Source organism: Dunckerocampus dactyliophorus, chromosome 21, assembly GCF_027744805.1.
Source record: "Dunckerocampus dactyliophorus isolate RoL2022-P2 chromosome 21, RoL_Ddac_1.1, whole genome shotgun sequence".
Classification (NCBI taxonomy): Eukaryota; Metazoa; Chordata; class Actinopteri; order Syngnathiformes; family Syngnathidae; genus Dunckerocampus; species Dunckerocampus dactyliophorus.
The window spans coordinates 10,953,156-10,974,031 of NC_072839.1; the positions used below are offsets into that span (position 1 = coordinate 10,953,156).

General features: G+C 42.7%; 1 protein-coding gene across 7 annotated transcripts in view; it reads left to right on the plus strand.

Annotated features, from left to right (window-relative positions):
• Positions 1-20,876, plus strand: part of LOC129173933 (RNA-binding Raly-like protein) — a 170,774-nt gene that overhangs the window by 138,077 nt on the left and 11,821 nt on the right. For all 7 annotated transcript variants that reach the window (XM_054765317.1, XM_054765319.1, XM_054765316.1 and 4 more), the window contains 2 exons: positions 19,677-19,752; positions 20,318-20,365. In XM_054765317.1, the coding sequence (XP_054621292.1) occupies positions 19,677-19,752; positions 20,318-20,365 (124 nt within the window). The remainder of the gene's footprint in view (positions 1-19,676; positions 19,753-20,317; positions 20,366-20,876) is intronic.

A 20,876-nucleotide genomic window follows, 5' to 3' on the forward strand; every position in this document is an offset into this window, starting at 1 on the left:
TCACAGTGATTTCTAATTTGTGCTCTAAGCAGAGGGGGTCAGCGAGGTTATGCCGCCTGGCCCCCGTGTGCAGCAATTATCACTGAATGTGTAATGACCAGCCACAAAGCATTACACAGCACGCAAGCATTTATCACATGCACATTCCGCTGCCGTCGTTGCGCCTTGAGGGGAATATCAGCACTTGTGTCTTAAGTCTTGATCGCCGCCATGACTGGATCAGTTATTATGAAGTGGTAAAAGGCCACATTCGCCATCCCTGGAGTCTTTGTCGGCTGTGATATGAGGTCCCGTCCGATTAGCTAGCGCTCAGTGTAAAGGTCAGGTTGCCGCGCTGTCACTGTGAGGCGGAACACCGGCAGTTTTTTTTGTTTTTTTTAAACATTACAATCCTACACCATGCTGAGTTAACCATGGGATTAATAAGAGTTATGAACCAGCGAGGTGTTTCATGGTATATCAGGGTATGGTGTGGAATATATCAGGCAGTTTTATGGAACAACAGCGTGTCACACTGTCCCATATAGAACAGCAGGCAAAAGGTGGTGGTCGCTCAGAAGCACTGTAATACTTTTTTAAAGTTTAAAGGGAATCTACTGTACACGGAATATATGGAATATTTCGCAGCTTCGCTCTATCAAGGTTTTTCAAATATAAATGAATGAATTCATGAATTAATAAATCATACCGTTTTGTGGTTGAATACGACCTGTTAGTAACATATTATGCACATGTTTCAATTTTTTTTGCCTAAATTAAGCATGTAGAAGCATAAAAATTGCTAAATAAACTAAAATAAAAATTTAAGGCATTAAGAAGACGCATTCAAATTGTGATAGGTAGTATTTTACACTGGCCTCTAGGTGTCAGTGATGTTACTTTAATGTTCGGTGAAACACACAAGCACCAGGCTTGATTGGCGGAATACAACCAGGCTTTTCTTGCCGGTTTGAATAATCTCAATAATAATAATCATAATCATGATAATAACATGGCGACCAGTACCCGGCCTCTTGCCCGAGGTCAGCTGAGATCATCTCCAGCATAACCCCGCGACCCTAATGAGGACCAGCGACATCGAAAATGGATGGATGGATGGATATAATAACACGGGCTACCATTTCGGCCGTAAGCCACGCCAAGCTAAAACTCAACTCTGAACCCTCGCCGCCACTTCCTGTCCTCCACACATCCGGAAGATATTTATTTCACAGGTTTTATTTATCTTATCTTGAATGGCTTACTTTTTATGATTGTATCTACTATATTGGGTAATACGGTTGTAAAGGTGACTATAGGGGTGTTGTTTATGTCTAGAGGGCTCTAATAATGTTAAACCCATATTTAGAAGGTCATAAACAGGTTCTCTATGCCCTAACTGTGAAAGTATTCCATTTATAAAGAAGGAATTTGTGGAAATTCACTGATCACGGTCAGGTGAAGATAAATGAATCATTACTGTATCGTGGAATTTATATCGAACATGAGGATCCTACAGTGACTATCATGGCAATGCCAGTTTTCATTTTGCCAACATGTGCTGGCGAATATCCCTCACTCCAACACTCTGGTTGACGAAAGCGGGATCGGTTCCAGAGGCAGAGTTGATTAAAAATTCCACGTGAGAAGGAATTATGCCGGCTTGATTGTGTCCCAAATTACTGGCTCAAGCAAGTGTGTCATCGCTGAGGCACACGAGTGCAGAGGAAGTACGCACACCGAGGCAATTGTTTTCACACTAACAGACATGAACATATGTAGACGCCCACGTACACACTCACACACTCTCACACACACACAGCTAGCTGCATCCCACTGAGCCTTGCACTCTGACTGATTCACGGCTCAGTGTTTCTCTGCCTTCTGAACTGCAGGGTTTCCAATCAGAGAATTAGCTGCACTTCTCCTCTGCCAACATCCTCGCAGTCATCCATCTCACTTTGTCCGCACTGTGCCTCATGCCCCGCTAAGGCTTTGTGCGAGCAGGCAGGGAAAGGAGAGGAAAAGACATCCTGGCAGCAGGGGTGCAGGGGGATGTGTTTCCCTCATGCCCTGGCTGCTTTTATGGCAAACCATCTTTACAGGCCACAAAAACACTACAATACTGTTAGCTACCACCTCGACATTTAAACCCTCCAGCGGTCAATCAATTAGGAGCAAGAGGAGAAACACGCCTCCAAAGTCACACAAAACTTTTTTTTTTTTTTCCATCGTTTTGACTATTAACAGTGCTCGACTTGTTTTTACACTTGCATGGCAGTGAAGAATGTTCATGACAAGTGGTTCGCTTCTTTTTGCACCTGTGTGACAGTTGGCAGTTTTAAAACATGTGGCATATGTTGACGTGTGAACACCATGAGGGGTTAACTTCTTTTTACACTTGTGTGACAGTCACGAATGTTAAAACGTCACGTGTGGATGTTAACATGGCTCGTGATTGACTTCTTTTTACAAAAAATGCCCTGTAAAAATGCTAGTAAATGCGGCATCTGTTCGTATACTAAAGTTGCAAGTGGTTAACATCTTTTTGCACTTGTGACAAAATGCCGCTAAATGCAGCATATGGAAATATATTAACATGACTCTTGCTTAACTTCTTTTTACAACAGGTAAGAACGTTGAAATGTTACTTAATGCGGCGTAGTAATAATAATAATAATGTGTTCGATTTTACATAGCGCTTTTCAAGGCACTCAAAGCCCTTCACAATGAAGCGAAGCCGTTATTCATTCACTTATCAGTCGCACACTGGTGGTGGTAACCTACGTCTGTAGCAACAGCTTCCCTGGGGTAGTCTGACGGAAATGTGGCTTTCAGTTCGCGCCTACGGCCTCCACCAAACATTCATTCACACTGGGCTCCTGTGTGGGTGAAGTGTCTTGCCCAGGGACACAACAACAGCGACTGGGTGGAGGGAGCGAGGATCGAACCGCCAAGCTGCCGCCCACAACGTAACATACAGTCATATACATGACTTTTTACATTTGTATGATAGAGGGTATGGGCAAATTAGGGTATTTTACACACAAATGAAGCGCAAATGCATCACATGAAGGCCAGACCGAAGAGTTCCTCACAAGAGCCGAGCAAAGCATCACGGGTCCATGACGGTAAACGCATCTAAAGTGATGACTTGTGGGACTCTGAGGGTTCCGCCGGCTTTGAAAGTCTGTCGCCGGAATTATGAATGAGCCGTCTGTGTGTTGTTTACGCAGGCAGGATGGGATGCCTTCATTACTTCATGCTGTCTTATGAGATTTCAGCTTGTGAGACCCCATGAGGAGGAGGGAGAGGACGGAGAGGAGGAGGGCTTGTAACAAACGGGGAATGCATCCTTCAAGTGTTCATTTTGGGTTGGAAATGATGGGTGGAGACTGTGTGACTTGTCATATCCGTGCATGTGGAGGCCTCTTTTTTCACTCTGTGGTCACCGAGCGTCACCTTGTGGATGCTGGGTGCTATTACAAGAGACTGGACATGCACAATCTAATCCAATGCATATCAAAATCTACCTTTACAATCACAGCAATGCTCAGCTATGGAGGCTATTCACAAATTCTTCATGTGCTTCTTAATTATTGCACTGCACCATGCCGAGGGTTTCTATTATTTTGACCTGTATTAAATGAGAGGGGATCTCATTCAACGGCAGGTAAATTGTGCATGTGTGAAAAGTCTCATGAAGTCAAGACCATGAAAAGACTTGTACACAAGCAGAGCTGTTTTAAAGTCTATTCTCTGGGCGACAGGAAGCCAGTGCAGAGACCTCAGCGCTGGACTAATATGGTCATATTTCCTGATTCAAGTCAGGACTCCAGCAGCAGCGTTCCAGATGTACTGCAGCTGTTTTGCAGCTCGTTTGCAGAATAACAGAAAATGACGATTTAAGAAAAGTTATCTATCCTTAAATGGGTTCCATGGCCTGTGATTTAGTCATTTGTGGCTCCATTGCATCCAAGAGATATTATTGTCACTCCATTGGATTTTTTTAACCTCCGCCGCCCTGCATGATTTTTTTTTATTATCTCCATTATTTGCTGGAATGAACACTTGACAGTATATAATTCTGCACTGTGAATCTATCTGTCTATATTTTTTATTTACACAGAAAAAAACCTACATACACATATACGAACAAAATTACATCAACTTCACGTACATTTTCAGAAAGGAATCATGCCAGAAACGGCTGTTGCCTGTAAAAATTAAGAAATTAAATATATATAATTTAAAAAATAAATGGTAAACCATTAAATCAAAGAAGAGAATGTATACGTTATAAACTAGGAGTTTAAATTAACAGTATGTGATAGATTCATGGCTTGTTTTTGTAGCTATCTAGCTAATCGAATCAACAGCCATTCAATTGGAAGCTTACATTCTCTATGTTGGCCACTAGAGGTCACTGTTGGACTTATAGCGCTATATTGTGTTCCACCCATTTTACATTTAGGTCTCTGACCGATTTTTAAAAATCTAATCCAGTTTTGGCATATTATTATTGGTTTTATTACACTTCCTGTCTCCATATCTTTATTTTACTTTAGACCAAGTCACAAGATGAAGATTTCAAAAAATATTGCAAAAGACTCACATTTTTGCGTCTTTTATTGTTCCATCTGGGACAGCAGATGTCGCTGTTGCACTTTAAACGCCAGGCAGATCTCCAGTACTGTACAGCAATTCATTAGCGGCACAACAATGGAACACAGTGCAGCATAATAAATCCTGTAAATAATGTCATAAAAGACCTGCACCCGCATCCACTCCTTGTAGCATTCTAAACAGCGTAATGAATAGCAAAAGCACCTCCACACAGATAGAATAAATGAACGCTCAAGGGAGGATGTTGTAATTCAGTGCCGTTCATTTTTGCATCCTTGGTTGCAGTCTTTTTGTTTCCACAGCACAATTCATCATGCCTCTTAATAATAATACAGTGATGTAATACAGTAGATTGAAGGTGCTTTCTTTGCCTTTCTGCGCACGGGGAGCTTTTTATGTTCATTTTAAACCAATGTCACCCAGAGATAATAATCAGACAATATAACTTTGGCTGAGAGATAACTATCAGGGAATTTAAGGTGGATGAGAGATTATGATAAGGGACTGTAAAGTAGATGGAGCAAAGTGATTAGCCACTGCATACAGAAATGATCATTTTCAGCCAGACAGAGTTATAAATATGAGCATGTCAACAAACAATTCTATGCAGAGGATGCAAACGTATTGACGTACTAACTTTACCAGCCTGGGAAGCCCACTCTATTCACTTGAAACCAGTTTGTTCCAGGTATAATATTGCAATGCTTAGCAGATATTAAACTCCCAAAGCCAATTTTGCTCTCTGCCTCAGCCCGTCTAGGCGGCAAATGTATTAGTGGAGCAAAAAGAGTAAACCCCCCCCCCCCAAAATCATCTTTCTTACACACAGAAATAATCTTTGTTAGATGCGTTTGGATGCATACTCTTACTATTTTTCAAGATATAAGATAAACATGACCCTGGCAACATAAAAGTTGAAGGGATTCAGAAGTGTTGATGCGCTAACTTTGACCAGTTTGTTGTACACAGTATTGCAATATTTTGCAGATACATAATTTATCCCCCAAAAAACTCCCAAACCACTGTTGTTTACTTCCAATTTTGCTCTCTGTTGCAGCCCCTTTAGGCGGCAAACTAATGCAACAAAAAGGGAAAATCCCTCCCACAAAATAATATTTCTTCCAAGAGTGTTTGGGTGCATATACAGCATGGGAACCTCACTCCATTCACGCCATTTTGTGGTGGGTATATGCAGTAGTCCCATATTTAGCACAAAAACAAACAATCCTCCCAAATCATCTTTCTTTCACACAGAAGTGATCTTTTTCAGCTAGCTGTTTAAGTGCAGACATATGCTGTTTTATCAAGGAATCAATCAGTTGTCACCATTTTGGAAGAATATTCTTCGGGGGAAACACACGGTGGAGTCATTGTGGGCTAACAGGGTAGCAAGGGCTATGATGGCACGTGACCCTAGCATGTTTAAAAGGCTCGTGGTCTCTATTAGGTTCTGTTAACAATAAATAACCTATAATAGCCATTAAGGTGTGGTGCTTCTGCCTTATTTGAAAATATTTTCACAGATAATACAGGGAAAATGTAATAAAGTCAGCTTTTATTAGGCTAGGTGTTGTTGTAGTGGTGTACCACCACCATCACGGAAATTTCCGTCTACAAAACCAGCTTTTTCGCCCTAAACTATTTGGCATATGTTAATAAAGGTCAACTGCAACATGTGTCTGTTTTGGTTTGGTTCTCAATCTAAGATTCTCCCTTTAATATGCATATTTTGAGACAAGAACACCCCCCTCCTTTCTCCGAACTTGGTACGATCCAAAAAGAAGCGGCGGCAGTTGCTCTCAGTCAGAGATCATTTCTTCCCAGTCAGGAAGTCTCATTCTGTCCGACTCCTCCAAGCTGCACCGGCACACAATGATGACCATGTACAAGGGCAAGCGTCGCAACCATCGCTGTAAGTTTATGCACCGACATTTTTCGTGTGCTGATTTTGTGTGTGTGAGTGTGTGTTTCGTTTAAGATGCTCGCTTGTCGGTGTTGAGCTGTCAGTCACTCGACACGAAAGATGACGTGAAGTGTCACTTGTCGTCCAATGTGGTGTTTACACGCATATCACAACAAATAATAGTCAAAATGTTTATTTTAACATGATAGGCGTTCACTATCATTCTTACCTTGTGTGCAATGTCATCGCAAGGCTTGGTTATCTTAAAACTTTTATTTCACCAAATTGACAATATAGTCGTAAATAAAGTCATAAAACAGCCGCTGCTTTTGAAGGACCTCCTGCAAAAAAAGCTAGTATGACAGGTGTGTTTGCTGTTGTTAGGAATCAGCTGCAAAAACACTAGTCAAAGATCGTCTGTTGGACAGACTGCAAAAATTCTAGTCAAAGATCATCTGTATGACAGTGCTGCTCTGCTGTTTTTTGGGAATCCGCTGCAGATACAGTTTTCAAAGGGCATCCATATGACAGGTGCCCTCTGCTTATTTTAAGGACCTACTGGGAAAAAAAGAGAAAAAGCGAGTCAAAGATTTGCTATATGACATTGTCATATTGCTATATGAGGCTTTGCTGTAAAAGCTGCAAAAAGGCTAGTCAAAATTATTTATGACAGGATTCCCTGCTGGTTTTAGGAATCAGCTGCAAAACCACTAGTAAAAAGATCCTCTATATGACAGGAGTGCCCTGCTGTTTCAGGAATCAGCCGCAAAAACGCTAATCAGACATTCTTTATATGACAAAATTCCCTGCTGTTTTTAGGAATCAGCTGCAAAAACGCTAATCAGACATTCTTTATATGACAAAATTTCCTGCTGTTTTTAGGAATCAGATGCAATAATGCCAGTCAAAGCACCGTTATATGAGAGGAGCGCTCTGCTGTTTTTAGGAATCAGCTGCAAAAATGCTCATTAAAGATTCCCTGTGTGAGAGGAGCACTTTGCGGTTTTTAGGAATCGGCTGTAAAAATGCTAATCATTTTTTTCTTCGACAAAATTCCCTGCTGTTTTTAGGAATAAGCTGCAAAAATGCTAGTTGAATGTCCTTTATATGAGAGCAGCTCCCTGCTGTTTTTAGGAATCAGCTGCAAAAACTCTAGTCGAAGATCCTCTATATAACAGGAGTGCCCTGCTGTTTTTAGGAATTAGCTGCAAAAATGTGAGTCAATGGTCATGTATATGAGAGGAGCACTCCGCTGTTTTTAGGAATCATATGCAAAAATGCTCATTAAGATCCCCTGTGTGAGAGGAGCACTTTGCGATTTTTAGGAATCAGCTGCAAAAATGCTAATCAAAGATTTATTTCTATGACAAAATTCCCTGCTGTTTTTAAGAATCAGCTGCAAAATGCTAGAATGTCCTGTATATGAGAGCAGCTCTCTGCTGTTTTATGGAGTCAGCTGCAAAAACTCTAGTCGAATGTTCTCTATAGAACAGGAGCGCCCTGCTGTTTTTAGGAATCAGCTGCAAAAATGCGAGTCAATGGTCATGTATATGAGAGGAGCGTTCTGCTGTTTTTAGGAATCACCTGCAAAAACGCTAATCACCCATCCATTAAATGACAAAATTCCCTGCTGTTTTTAGGAATCAGCTGCAAAAATGCTCATTAAAGATCCCCTGTGTGAGAGGAGCACTTTGTGGTTTTTAGGAATCAGCTGCAAAAATGCTCATCAAAGATTATTTTCTTCGACAAAATTCCCTACTGTTTTTAGGAATCTGCTGCAAAAATGCTAGTTGAATGTCCTGTATATGAGAGCAGCTCTCTGCTGTTTTTAGGAATCAGCTGCAAAACCTCTAGTTGAACATCCTCTATATAACAGGACTGCCCTGCTGTTTTTAGGAATTAGCTGCAAAAATGCTAGTGGAATGTCCTCTATATGAGAGGAGCACTCTGCTGTTTTTAGGAATCAGCTGCAAAAACTCTAGTCGAACATCGTCTATAGAACAGGAGCGCCCTGTTGTTTTTAGGAATCAGCTGCAAAAATGCAAGTCAGTGGTCATGTATATGAGAGGAGCGCTCTGCTGTTTTTAGGAATCAGCTGCAAAAATGCGAGTTAAAGATTCGCTATATGCCAGAATTCCCTGCTGTTAAGGCCCTGTACACGAGAGGAATGCTCTGCTGCTTTTCGGAATCAGCTGCAAAAACACTACCCAAAGATCCTCAACATTACAGGAGTGTCCTGCCGTTTTTAGGAATCGGCTCCAAAAACGCCAGTCGAAGATCTTCTCTATGAGGGGAGCCCTCTGCTGTTTTTAACCATCAGCTGAAAAAATGCCACTCAAAGCAGCTTCATATGAGAGGAGCGCTCTGCTGTTTTTAGGAATCAGCTGCAAAAATGCTCATTAAAGATCCTCTGCTGTTTTTTTACGTGCCTGTAGCAATAAAACCTCAGTCCCCATCATAAAACCTTTACAAGGAGGTGAACGTAACCATTTATTGTTATTCCTAATTGTCCTTGGAGTGTAAAAATGAGTCAATCACAGTAAGATGAAACTCTTCTACTCCAATGTTTTTAACACAAACTGTCACACAAGTGTAAAAAGAAGTTAGCCACGCGTTGCATTTGCATACTTTAGTTTCTTCAAAAACAAAAGCAAAGCAGTAGTGAGCGGAAAAGGCAAAAAGCAATACCACAATGCTCGTGGTGATTGAGATTAGTGGTAGTTAAAGTAGCTACATGAATCATGCTAGCAGACGACTCACACCCCCTGCTGGTATGGGTGTCATGTTTTCTCAGACTTGCAAATGCTGAAGGATATAGAATTCCTTTGTGCAGTCTTTTTTGCATGTTTCCATTGTGAAAAGTTGTGAAGGGGTGCCCTTTTTGGCACCCTTCTGTTGCGGTAGCGCTCCCTCACACATGCAGTGATGCATAATCTGTTCTCAGCCTACACGCGTATTGTGTTTGTGATACGTCCTCGACAAATATTTGCATCTCCTAATATTTATTTTTTTGTCGACGTGCTTGCTATGCGCCGAAATATCTCGCTTTTTGATGCGCGTCCGTGTTGCCTGGTGCGTGATGATGATGATACATTGAAGGGACGCAATCTCAAAGCGAGCTTTATCTGCACCGCCGGGCGCCTGAAGGGGCTGAGGATTACGAGCTGATCCAACGCGGCAACCGAGGCAATCTGAAAGTCACACTCCAGTGTTTGCAGATGCTCCACTTTTTATTATGCGATGATGCTCACTGTCATCATGTATTAGAAAATGGCTGCTGAACTCTTGCCTGTGTCAGCCGCTGCTGTAGTTGAAGCCTCGAAATTGGAATCTATTCCCTGTGTTTGTTTGACGAAATTAGCTATTTATTAGAAGAAAATCAATAACTTACATTCACAACACTAACACATTTGTTTGGTTTGGCAATCATTTCATTTATTTACCCCAGGATGTGCATTGGACCACCTTGATGAATAACCATTCATGTAATAACCAATAAAGTGGGATAGTGAATGAAAATGGGTATGATAAACAAAAGCATGGGGCAACATTGTCATCTTGGGAACTGCACCCCATTCATTTCACAGGTGTGGGCAAACTGCGGCTCGCGAGCCACATCAAGCCCGCTAAGGGCAAATTCCAAAGTCCTGTTTTTAAACCTTTAACATCGAACCTGTAGGAAATAGTCCAAAAAAAAAGCAATCCAAACAACTCAACATGTCAGCACACACGTGACGCCTAGCTACTGCACCATTTGGGCATACAAATAAATGTCTACGCACAATACCCATGCCAAATTACGCCCATATATTCTTGCCGCAAGGCATGCTGGGTAGCTTGTGGTACTCTCTTCCGTCATTTCGCCGTGTTTGTCGCATTTTTGCTCGGTTGCATTAACATGGCATTCAATGTTTTAACGTTCATAGTTCATAATGTTGCGGCAGGATTACCCAGCATGCCTTGCGGGCACTCGTAAAAACAGTTTAAGTTATGTTTAGCACTTAGTTGTTGTTTATCACCCACGAAGTAGTAGTAGTTGATTTATGTGATGCCTTAACTTGCTGTGGATGTGTTGTGTTTTCGTTTTGTTGCACCACGAGTAAGTATGTTGTTATATTTGATGACCACCTATACAGTATATAGACAGCCCCTCTGCCAAGTAATTTAAAGGTTTGCCCACCCCTGCTTTAGACCAAGTTGATGTAGGTATGTACAGTATTTAGCACGAAAAAAACTCCAAAACAAATTCTTTTTTGGTGTTTACTTCCTATTTCGCTTCCTGCTGCCTCCCGTCGAGGCAGTTTACTAATGCACCCTCTCCTGGGTGCTGCAAAAGTAGTAAAATCCAATCCAAAATAATATTTTTTACACACAGAAAGTATCTTTTTCAGTTAGACGGAGTGTTTGGGTGCAGACACTTCCTATTTTTTTTTTTTAGTGACTTGAAAAATGTAGCTGTATCTTATAGCCTGGGAACCTCACTCAGTTCATTTTAGACCAATTTATTGGGTATATGCATTTGTGGGTATATGTGTTCAGCAGGGACTTGTCACAAAAAGAAACCCAAAACAAACATTGCTCTCTTCTCGTTTGCTTCCAGTTTTGCTCCTCGCGGCATCCCGTGTAGGCAGCTAGCTAAATGCACCCTCTGCTGGATGCTGCAAAATAGCAAAACCCCCAACATCATTTTACCAGGTGACAAATATTCCAAATGATTTATGGCCACACGCTAGCTCGTCAACAGACGTGTGCGACGACCCAAAACAGAATCTTCACATGAAACTCTTTGATGTTTGTGCCTCAAACCACACCTTTTGAAATGCAGATGCACCCCCCCCCCGACACCTCCATCCACCCACAGGTTCCCATCGCCTCACCTCCATGTGCGGCTCGCTTTTCCCATCATTAACCGGCAGGCCTGCCGCGAACCGCCTGTTGTTGGCGGTCGGAAAACAAACTAGTCTTGGGCGCTAGAAATGTTGTCCACACATTGTCAGAGCGGTAAATAGACACATCCGCATGGGGAGCGTTTTCAGGTCGGATCACTCGGTGAAAATGATGTAATACGTAAGGCACACCTACGTGTGGCGCTGTGACGCGGACAGAACCACATGAAACACCAAAACTATAGAAGAAGAATGAGCGCATTCGCATATTTCAGTCTTGTTCTGATGGTCCGGGGCTTGTCGAGACTGACGACGAGCATAATGTCACTCTATAGCCCACGCTCTATAAACAGCAGCCCAGAACTACACAATACACTGGCCTCTACAGTAACATTACAGACACCTAGTGACCAGTGTAGAATACTACGCTGACATATCACGTCTTTAAACGTGCCTTATGTTTGTATTTTTGTTCATTTATCTATTTTTTTTCTTGAAAATGCTTGATTTAGGCCAAAATACTTATAATTTGCTTAGATATGCATTTTTTTTACTAATAATAGGCCGTTTTTCAACCAAGAAACAGCAATAATGTATGAAAAATGTTTGAAAAACCGTGATAGAGTGAAGTCGCGACTGTATTCTGACATCATGTTGGCTTGTCAGCAGCGGTCACTTCTGGTCACGTGACAGCGACGGGGCGGTGACGTCACGGTTTTCAGAAAGTACTGATTTGCGTTGCCAGATTGTCTCACTCTGGAAGCCGTTTTTTTAAAAAATACCCAGAACGTCGCTGTCGTGTGGATGAGGCTGAAACGATCAAATCCGTTACCTTTTTGACCTGAAAACATTCCCGTTTGGACAGGCCCTTATTTTCTCGTTCTTTCTGTTTCGGACCTGGAAATCGCATCCTGAAAAACAGTTGCTGAGACAAGTGAAACATCAAGATCATGTTTCGGTTCAGTTAAAAGGAACTCAAGTGTTTGCTCAGATGGTAGGGTTTTGGCATGTGCAGTGGCGATCATGCGGACTGCTTGAGAGATGGGCCTCGTTCAAATGCGAATGCTACCAATGGCCGCACCTACGTGTGCATTTTTTTCTGTTTTTGGTCCAGAGTGCGCAAAGCACAAGTGTAAACGCATTCTTACTGAATGCTGAATTCACGTCAAAGGCAGCTCAAGGTGACTTTGCACACTTCCCGGCCCGTTCATCACCTGCTGATTCAGTGCCGCCGCTGTTCCCCTCTCCTCCGGCTGTGGAACGATTTGCATGATTAGTTGCCGTGCTTATTTAATTAAGACGTTGGGGATGTCGGCGGCGGCGGCGGCGCTTCTCGTTCCGTGAGGAAATGACGGGCGGTTCCTCGCCGCCTGTCAGCGTCTCTTCCATATAGACGTATCTCATTAAGTCAAGCAAACAGAAAGAATGCCGGTTTGGAGAAGTGACGCGTCTGCTGTCCAGCTCTCAGCGCCAGCCCGTGGCCAATTTTTTGGCGTTTTGAGGGTAAACAAAGGCACATCTTTCTAGTGTTTTGAAAATCCTGTGCTGCACCACAGAGATATGACTCACACAGACGGACCACAGCTTTGTGAACAGTTGCTTCGTCCAGGAATTCTGAAATAGGGGTCCGGGAACCCCATCAGTCCACGAGCGCACAATTTATGAAGTTATGGCATATGGTTAAAAAGTGCATAACTATGATAAGGAACGACTAAGCCAATAAAACAAACACTCTCTTATATTGGGGATGATGGATTTGCTCACAACTGTTGCTGGTGGAAATAGCACAATGGACAAATATTAAAGTCCATCCACTTCATCAACGGATGCAAAGGCCGAAGTGGCGAAGCTTAGAAAATATGACGATGGCTATATGGAGTTTGATTTTATTGAGAACAATGACGGACGTGCAGAATGTGTCATGTGTCCTTCAGGTTCTTGCAAATGAATCATGAACACCGTAACAAGCTTCACTTCTCTGCCAGTCCTTTCAATAAGAGGCAAAAGTAATAATAACGGTGTCATCTTTATGTTCAAGTTGAACCAATTAAGTACAGTTTCAACTGGTTTTAAAACAAAGTGGCTTCATGTTCAAATTTCTTTTACCGTTCATTTTCTGTAAGCTTTGAGATTTCTTTGTGGAAAAGTGAAAACTGTGGAAATGAAAGGTTTGAAGCACGGTGGATCCCCATGCATTCGCGATTGAGCATTCACAGCCCTGCAAGTTGGTGGGTTTTTGTTCGAAAAAACTATTTATATACAGTAATCTCTCATTTTTTGCGGTTAAATGGTTCCATATCCATCCGTGCCAAGTGAATTTTTGCAAAGTAGGATTCCTTATTTAAAAATGGAAAGTGCAATTGGACTAGCGGAAACAGAAGCGGTTTGTCGTGACCCTGAAACAAATCTTGCAAGAGTAGTCAATGCTGATGCGTCGGCCTGTCCTGCGACAGGCGGTGAATACAAACCAGACACAATCATCCCATCTCTCCGTCTGTGACCTTGCGTTGACCCAACCCCCCTCGGACCTTGCTTTTAGCTTCCCTCTAAAGCCTCAGGCGGTTAGCCAGCGCTCACCCCCCTCTGCGGGAAGCAAACGTAAGACCCTCACCGAGATAGCGATTTCGTGTGCCCTCAGCAGGAGACACAGTTTCATTCTCAAAAGCCCCCCGCCTCCTGCCCCCACACACATGCTTTTTTCCTTCTATTTTTTGTTGATTTTCACTTGAACGCTCTGTCAGCCCCACGATTCCCCTCGCAATATGTTGCCATATGCCCCATCGCATCTTCCAGCCTTGATTTATTCAAAGGCTCCTGTCCCAGCGTTGAGGTCAGCCCCTCGCAAGCTAACGACAAGCCAGTTTTGGCGACTGAAACGCATCGCGGCTCACGTCCGATACTGAAATGCAATCCTGCATGTGAGAGATGTGGGATATTAAGCGGTAGAAGACAACAGGTAAGGCCAACGAGACATTGACGGACGATGTGAGGACTGAGGGCATGACAGCGAGGTGTCCAGGGGACGGCGCAACAAATGAGACCGATAAAACGCGTGGACAGACTTCTTCGGGGAGTCACGGATCCTTGTTTTCTTGATGGAACATCTATTGTGATTTCATCGTTCCCTGTCCACTTTCCTGAGGACCTTTTCGATGGTATCGTTTCAGAGGCATTAGTGGCCAAGCTTCACTGTCATGTATTGACCCCAATATAAGGCGACTGCGGTTTTTCAAGAAATGTACAGTCGTCAATATCAGTGAAATAACAACTGCTTCATTCATCACCAATAAATCAGCATCATACTCTTCCTCTGTTGTTCGCTAACTTGCTAACCTGTTGTTGTTGTGTATGAGTATCCAAACCTAAATAGCATACATGCCATACAATTAAGGTCTCTATTCAGTTAACTGCTGAGTGTGTGGTCTATAAAAGCAAATAACCACCAAAAAACATTGGCGATAACAGCTGCGGCTGTAGGCAAACTCCTGATTGATTGTTCCTGAACTCCACAAGATGTACCTTCATTTGAAGTATCGTGAGTAGACAGCATCCAATGGCTCTATCTACCTCTGCATGCATTTTAAAATGTTGCAACAAGGGGTGTCCCTATGCAACTCTGATCCCATACCGATATTGACCTTGAATATTGGCCAATACCGATATCAATCAGCATGAATCATACATACTTTTATTGCACATTTTGTAGTGTGGAATGTTATCAAGTGATGTTACTCAAACAGAGAAGAATAAACAGCAACAGCAGGCATGAGAACAACGGACCCATTGACTTTTTTAATTATGTAGTTTTATCCTCAATGTAGTGGCGGCTCGGTATAATATAGCGAGGTTGGAGGTGCTCAATTAAGCGTTTAAACCCGCCTTTACACAACACGAGGGGCTGGTCGTCTTTCCTGTTATAGCTAATGACTTCTTGTAGTCCCGTGGGTGTTTTCCGCGTAACTCTGCTTCAAATGCGCGATGAGTTTGGTTTGTCCGCCACCACGGGAACTTGTGCATGACAAGTGTTGCACTCAGCGTGTTTTTCGGGCTTTAACGAAAAATATACACATGCCTTCTCCATGCGTGACACGTTAGAACACGTTGTTGTTGTGATCACATGGCCTCTATGTGGCCACTGCTGAATTGGCATGTTCGGGCCGAACGTATATCGGAGATTTTAGATGCAGACTGATATAATCCGGTTGCTGATATCGGCCTGATATCCAATATCAATATCGAATCGGGACACGCGCAGATGCTAGTCAGCTGTCGGTGTGAAACTCATGCACGTTATACTTGCTGTACTGTTGTTTACATTGAACTAATCAGCGCTATTAATGCTGGCTGAGAAGTTTGCTCCTGGACGATATTCCAACATTGGTTCTGTTGCTGCTCTGTTGTGCAATATACTCGTTAATAAATGACCATATAGTCCCGTCCTCTTGTTTTGAAAAATATTTAAAAAATAAATGCCCTTACTGTAATATAGTTGCAGCATTTACGATTTTTTACCGTCTTATATTCGGGTCAGTTCACATTTCATGGTTGCCATACGTAGCAATGGAATGGCATCTCGCACCATCAAACGCACACACTCGCTCTGCATAAAACAGTGTTATTGTAGCGGGAGGCGCACAAACAGTGTGGGCTTTAATCCCGTCTCTCCTGAGAGATGGCGCTGGCACAGCTCGCCGGCAGCGCGTTTCCGCCACGGTGCTGTTCCGCTGCGATGACTCCATGTCGGATCGGGAGAATGTTGTTTCCACCTCTGCTGCATGTGTTGATTACGCCACAGCGACCTAGGAGAAAGTTCTCCTTTTGCCTAAGTTTGAGACCTCTTCATATAGACATGCGAAAGTGCTGGAATACGCACGCCAGGCCAGTAGTTGGTGATGTCACTTTGCATGTTAGTTTGCTTTTCTTTCCCATCTGTGATGGAGATGCATTTCCATAGTGCTGCATCTGCCGCTTTCATGTTGCGTTTATTTTGCCTCCCAGGAGCCGCTCCGTCTCTGCACAGCAATGGGACCTTGCAACGACCTTTGCCGAAGCACCAAAAAGCAATTCAGCATCAATCAACCAGTGTGGTCACAGAACTTTTTCCCCCCTTTTTCCTAAAGTTAGTTTTACAGCGAAAGTGCTTCAGAGAGCTTCAGAAGTGTGCTTCCTGCTTTGAGCCCAATGGCGTCCCATCGCTACATCATGGAGCATTATTAGCATTGCTATTGTTCTGAAGTCGCTTTCTTGTCGAGCTTGTGGGGTGTGGGGTGTCGGTGGGGGTGTAATGGAATTATTCATACTCCTCATTAGGAGTCCTGTACTATGGATTACTTTAAGGGATCTCCAGTGCATCTTTTTGATAAACTACTTCTCCCGCATCGTTATACAGTGCCTTGCAAAAGCATTCACTTCCCGTGGATGTCTCCGCTTGTTTTCGCTCTTATCAAAGAAATTACGGTCAATATAGTTTGGCTTTTTTGACAAGAACTTGGAAAAGTGACAGCAAATTTTGACAAACTGGTGTCAGTGAATTGAAAATATATAATTTAAGTGTTCAGCCCCTGATTTAATTCAGCAGAGATCCGGCTAAGTTGATGCCTGCAGTGTCACAGTTAGTTAAACGGAGAGCAACTGAGTGCAGTTAATGTGCGTTAAGTGATTGGAGCATAAAAACACCTGTGGCTGGGAGGTCCACTCTCGGGTTGATTAGTATTCATGCTACATAAAGACAAAGAACGCTCCAAGCAACCCACAAAGTTCAGTTCAATCCATCCGTCCGTTTTCTACGCCACTTCTCCTCATTAGGGTCAAGGGGGTATGCTGGAGCCTATCCCAGCTAACTTCGGGCGACAGGCGGGGTACACCCTGGACTGGTCGCCAGCCTTTTGCAGGGCATTCAGTTCAATCCGTATAATCGAGTGAAAGAAGACATGTTGAAGGACGTCAGCGACATTGCATTTTACTCCACCACCACTCAATTAGAACCCCCAACATTAGTTTAAGGATATGCTACACAACTGCATGTGTGTGTATGTGTGTGTGTGCTTTTTATTGGAGTGTTTTTTTCTTAACAGAGACAGCGTCAATTTTTTTTGTTTTGGGTCATGAATGTGATTTTTAAGTGCAATTTTTACTGAGCCATTGAGGGTTTTTTTGGTCTTTTTTAAAATTTCTTATGTAGTTTGTTGATTAATTTAAAAGCTCTTGACATTCCAATTGCAATGTCAAATACTCTTGAGAAATGTAAATGAATAGCTTTGATATGATGTACTGTCATTATTTTGCCATATAATTAATGAAAAAATTGCCTCAATTGTTGTCAATAGTATCGATTATCAACAATAATTTGTGGGGCAGGCCCAGCAAACACCAAACACTGCAGGAAGCATAGTGGTGGCAACACCATGTTGTGGGGATGATTCTCAGCAGCAGTTCCTGGAAGGGCTGTCAAAGTCAACATGAATGCAGAAAAATAACGGCAAAACCTGGACGGTAATCTGTTTCAATCTGCAAGAGAACTACAAGGTAACGACCCCAGGCATACAGCAAAAACTACATGGAGCGAGTTCAAAGACTACAAGGTCAATGTTCTGGAGTGGCCAAGTCAAAGCCCAGATCTCAATCCAATCAAGAACTTGTGGCTGGACTTCAAAAGAGCTGTTCACGCCTGATCCCTGAACAATCTGACAGAGGATTAGCTGTTTTGCAAGGAGGAATGGTGGGGGGACATTGCAGTGTCAGCAAAGCTGCGTCTACTAAATACCGACCTGAAGGGCGTGGATACTTGGAATTATGTTCTACGTTGTTTGTTTTTAAAAAAGCGACCTTCAAATTCATAACAATTACATTTTTATTTGCATTTTGTATTCTAAACACAATGCCACCCCAGCAACAAGCATTCAAAGCATTATACATGTTATAAAACACATTTTCACAGCGATAGTAAAGATAAGCGGCATGGAAAACGGATGGATGTTGACGATGGCGGCTCGAAAAAAGGGTATAAAGATCCCTTCACGCTCATTAAGAAGCTGCTTTAAAACAATAATTGAAGGATAAGCAACTCCAAGGTAATTCACACTTACCATTCTCTGTTCACCATTGTCTCTTGCTCGTCAGACACGCTAATTTCATCGGCGGTGGTTTGAATAAATATGGCTTAATTCCACATTCTGCAAGTTCTCTGTTTCATCTCCAGATGTTTCTTCCTCCGTGAAAACTATTGACACATCGCTCAAATCTTAGCAATGATAACTGTAGACACCTTCTATCTCGTCCATCCTCTCATGTTTGTTGGTGAGAGCTGCCCCTTTGCCGGCGTCACCTCCGGAAACGCCACTTTTCTGCGACGGTCAGTGACCGTTTCTCTCGCCATGTGCTGTGCATGTCCTTTTTACGAATTTACCGTTTGCTTTCAAAAAACAAACAATGTCGAACATCATTCCAAACAATATAGAGCATATTTAAGCAAAGTTGATCAAGCATGGAGGTGTGCGTTTAATTCATTGACAGACATTTATAAAAATCGATTTTTTTGTGTGCAAATTCTTGTTACATTGACCATGATTTTACTTATAAAAGCAATAAAATGCTGAAATATCCAGGGGGGGTGAATACTTTTTACAAGCACTGTTCAGTGTCTCAGTCAAGACAGTGCATGATAGGCAGCTTGCTGTTAGCACTGAACCGAAGAACAAGAAACAAGACGCTGGACCCAAAATCTGATCGGCAAATCTGCAGACAAATAGCGGAGCTATGTTGGTTCCTCCAGCTAGCACTGTGGCTATGCATACTTTGATGTCACCAAAATAAGTGGCTTTAGGAAATATGCCGCTTGCTGTTAAGTCCAGTTGAACTAAGTAGAAAGAAACGGAAATTGGACCCAAAATCCACGGACAAATAGAGGAGCTATGATGTTCCTCCAGCTAGCATCACGGGCAGGGATATGTTGATGTCACTGTCACATAAGAAAAAGCTTCATTAGTCAAGACTGTGCATGCTATTCCGCTTGGTGTTACGTCCAGCTGAAGTAAGACGAAAGGAGGGGGAAATTGGACCCAAAATTTGAGCAAATCTGCAGAAAACTAGAGGTGCTACGTTCCTCTAGCTGCATGCTCGTTGTCACCCAAAGAAGCTTCTTTTGTCAAGACAGTGCATGTAATGCCGCTTTCTGTTAGCACTGAACCAAATAAAAAGGAACAGGAAGACAATGGACCTACGATTTGAGCAAATGTGTGGCCAAGTCCAGGAGCTAATTAATTGGTGTTTGTGTGTGTTTTCAGACATAAACATGGCCGGTGAGCCCAAACCGTACAGGCCCAAAAGCGTCTCCAAGAGGCCTCTCTCGGCAGTCTACAGGTAAGATTAACTGTCACTGCTTTCCTGTTGAGTCTGGTCGAACATGATGTATGGAACAGTTGCTTTATTCAGTCAGAGTGCTGATGTATTCCCTGGCAAAGCTCATATTCCCTCTTTGAATTGGCTGTCTAATTTATTCATTTGTTGCCTGCTTTTATTACAAAGCTTCATTTGCATGAGCATGCGGGATATAAGATGGTAATTATGTCATAAATTGAAATGCTAATTTATTAATTTTAATTAAGATTCTTTCGAGTAGCAACTCGTTTTTGTCTTGCCGTGGTGGAGCTTCAGCATTGATTTTTCATCTTGATTCCTCCCTCCTTTCTCGTTGACTTTACGTCTCCCTCGCTATTTATTTGATCTGCGCTCCTCGCACGGTAGGTCGCGTGTGTGAGCGCCTCGCTGCTTAACCTCCTCTGAGCCTCCGGCAGGAAACTGCGGCGCGTCCATTCGAGTCAAAGGCGTTCCAGTTTGATCCGCTTTGCTCCTGACAGGTCCAGATTGGAATCCTCGCAATAAAAAAGACGTCCACTTCTTTATCTCCCTTCTTTGTCTCACACAGTGGTTACGAGTTTGACTACGAGTACTACAGAGATGACTTCTACAGCAGGTATGTGGCCTTGTCATGATGCCTCACAAGGACGCGACCTCACTGTGATGCTAACACAATAATAAGTGCCAGCCTCTCATGGCTAAAGTAGTTCTTAAGCAGAGATATTCAACTCGCGGCCCATGGACCAAACCTGGTCCATGAATGTCATCAAAGCCCGTAAGTTCAGTACAAAATGTGCCTTTTTGAGGCAGATTCATAAAAACGGCAACCATTGACAATTTTTTACCTGTATTTTTGCAGTAGGTCCTTAAAAACAGCAAAATACTGCTGCCCTACATATGATATTTGACTCGCTTTTTTGCAGTGGATTCCGAAAAAGAGCATAGCACTCCTGTCATGTGAAGGATCTTTGACTATTTTTTTCAGCAGATTCCTAAAACCAGCACAGCACTCCTGTCATATAGAGGATTCGTAACTTGTATTTTTGAAGCACATTCCCAAAACAGCAATCATATAGACAATCTTTGAGTAGCGTTTTTGAAGCAGATTCTTAAAAACAGCAACCATA